The 642-nt window shown below is 39.9% G+C and overlaps 1 protein-coding gene across 1 annotated transcript in view; it reads right to left on the bottom strand.

Annotated features, from left to right (window-relative positions):
- Nucleotides 1-297, bottom strand: part of LOC109535853 (E3 SUMO-protein ligase RanBP2) — a gene marked incomplete in the record, with an annotated part of 2,868 nt that extends 2,571 nt beyond the window's left edge. Inside the window, 1 exon segment of the mRNA XM_048670640.1 lies at nucleotides 22-297. Within this exon segment, the coding sequence (XP_048526597.1) occupies nucleotides 22-297 (276 nt within the window).
- Nucleotides 298-642: the final 345 nt, after the last annotated feature.

Here is a 642-nt window from a genome sequence, read left to right as displayed (position 1 = left end):
ATCTGCAGCTTTTCTGTTTACCCCAACTCGATTTATTGTGGTGATTTTCTTCAACAGCTCCTTATTGTCTTTGTCAATTCGTCTACAGCGCAATGCATCTTCCAGCATTCGTTTACGGTTCAGGCAAGTGAATGGGTTCAGTTTGGGAGGACGACAATCCACTAAAGGTTTAGCATTGAAAACGCGGAGTCGATGAATATTGAAGCTTGATAAATCGTCTTGCAAGTAATTGTCTGCCACTTGTCCCGGTAGGTACCGCGGAATTTTGGCTGGCGTGAATTTCCGGTGAGTTTTCATTTTTCCAACTAATTTTGGAGATTTGAGGCGCGAAAATTGAGCAAAATTTAAGGAAACTTCTCGATGACAACGCCACAGGTCATGTGTAACGTTTTAGCGAAAATATCTCAAAATTTGGGCATGAGAATAATCATGTAAAACCATCGCTAAACATTAAAAAGCGATGTATATGGGCATCAAAGACAAAGTGAGATTTGCGAGAAGCTTCAAGCAATCAAGTAAAGCGTAGTTTTGTAGGATTCTCAAAGTGCCATCTCAGGAAAATAGTATGTGAAAACTATACCCGACAAATCGAAGAAGTAGAGATGCGGTGATAAAAGCGCTACATAATCAGCTGAAAAAATT

The sequence above is a fragment of the Dendroctonus ponderosae genome, unplaced genomic scaffold (genome assembly GCF_020466585.1).
Source record: "Dendroctonus ponderosae isolate FM_Combo_2020 unplaced genomic scaffold, Dpon_F_20191213v2 Dpon_F_20191213_1, whole genome shotgun sequence".
Classification (NCBI taxonomy): domain Eukaryota; kingdom Metazoa; phylum Arthropoda; class Insecta; order Coleoptera; family Curculionidae; genus Dendroctonus; species Dendroctonus ponderosae.
This window is presented reverse-complemented; position numbering and strand designations above follow the sequence as displayed.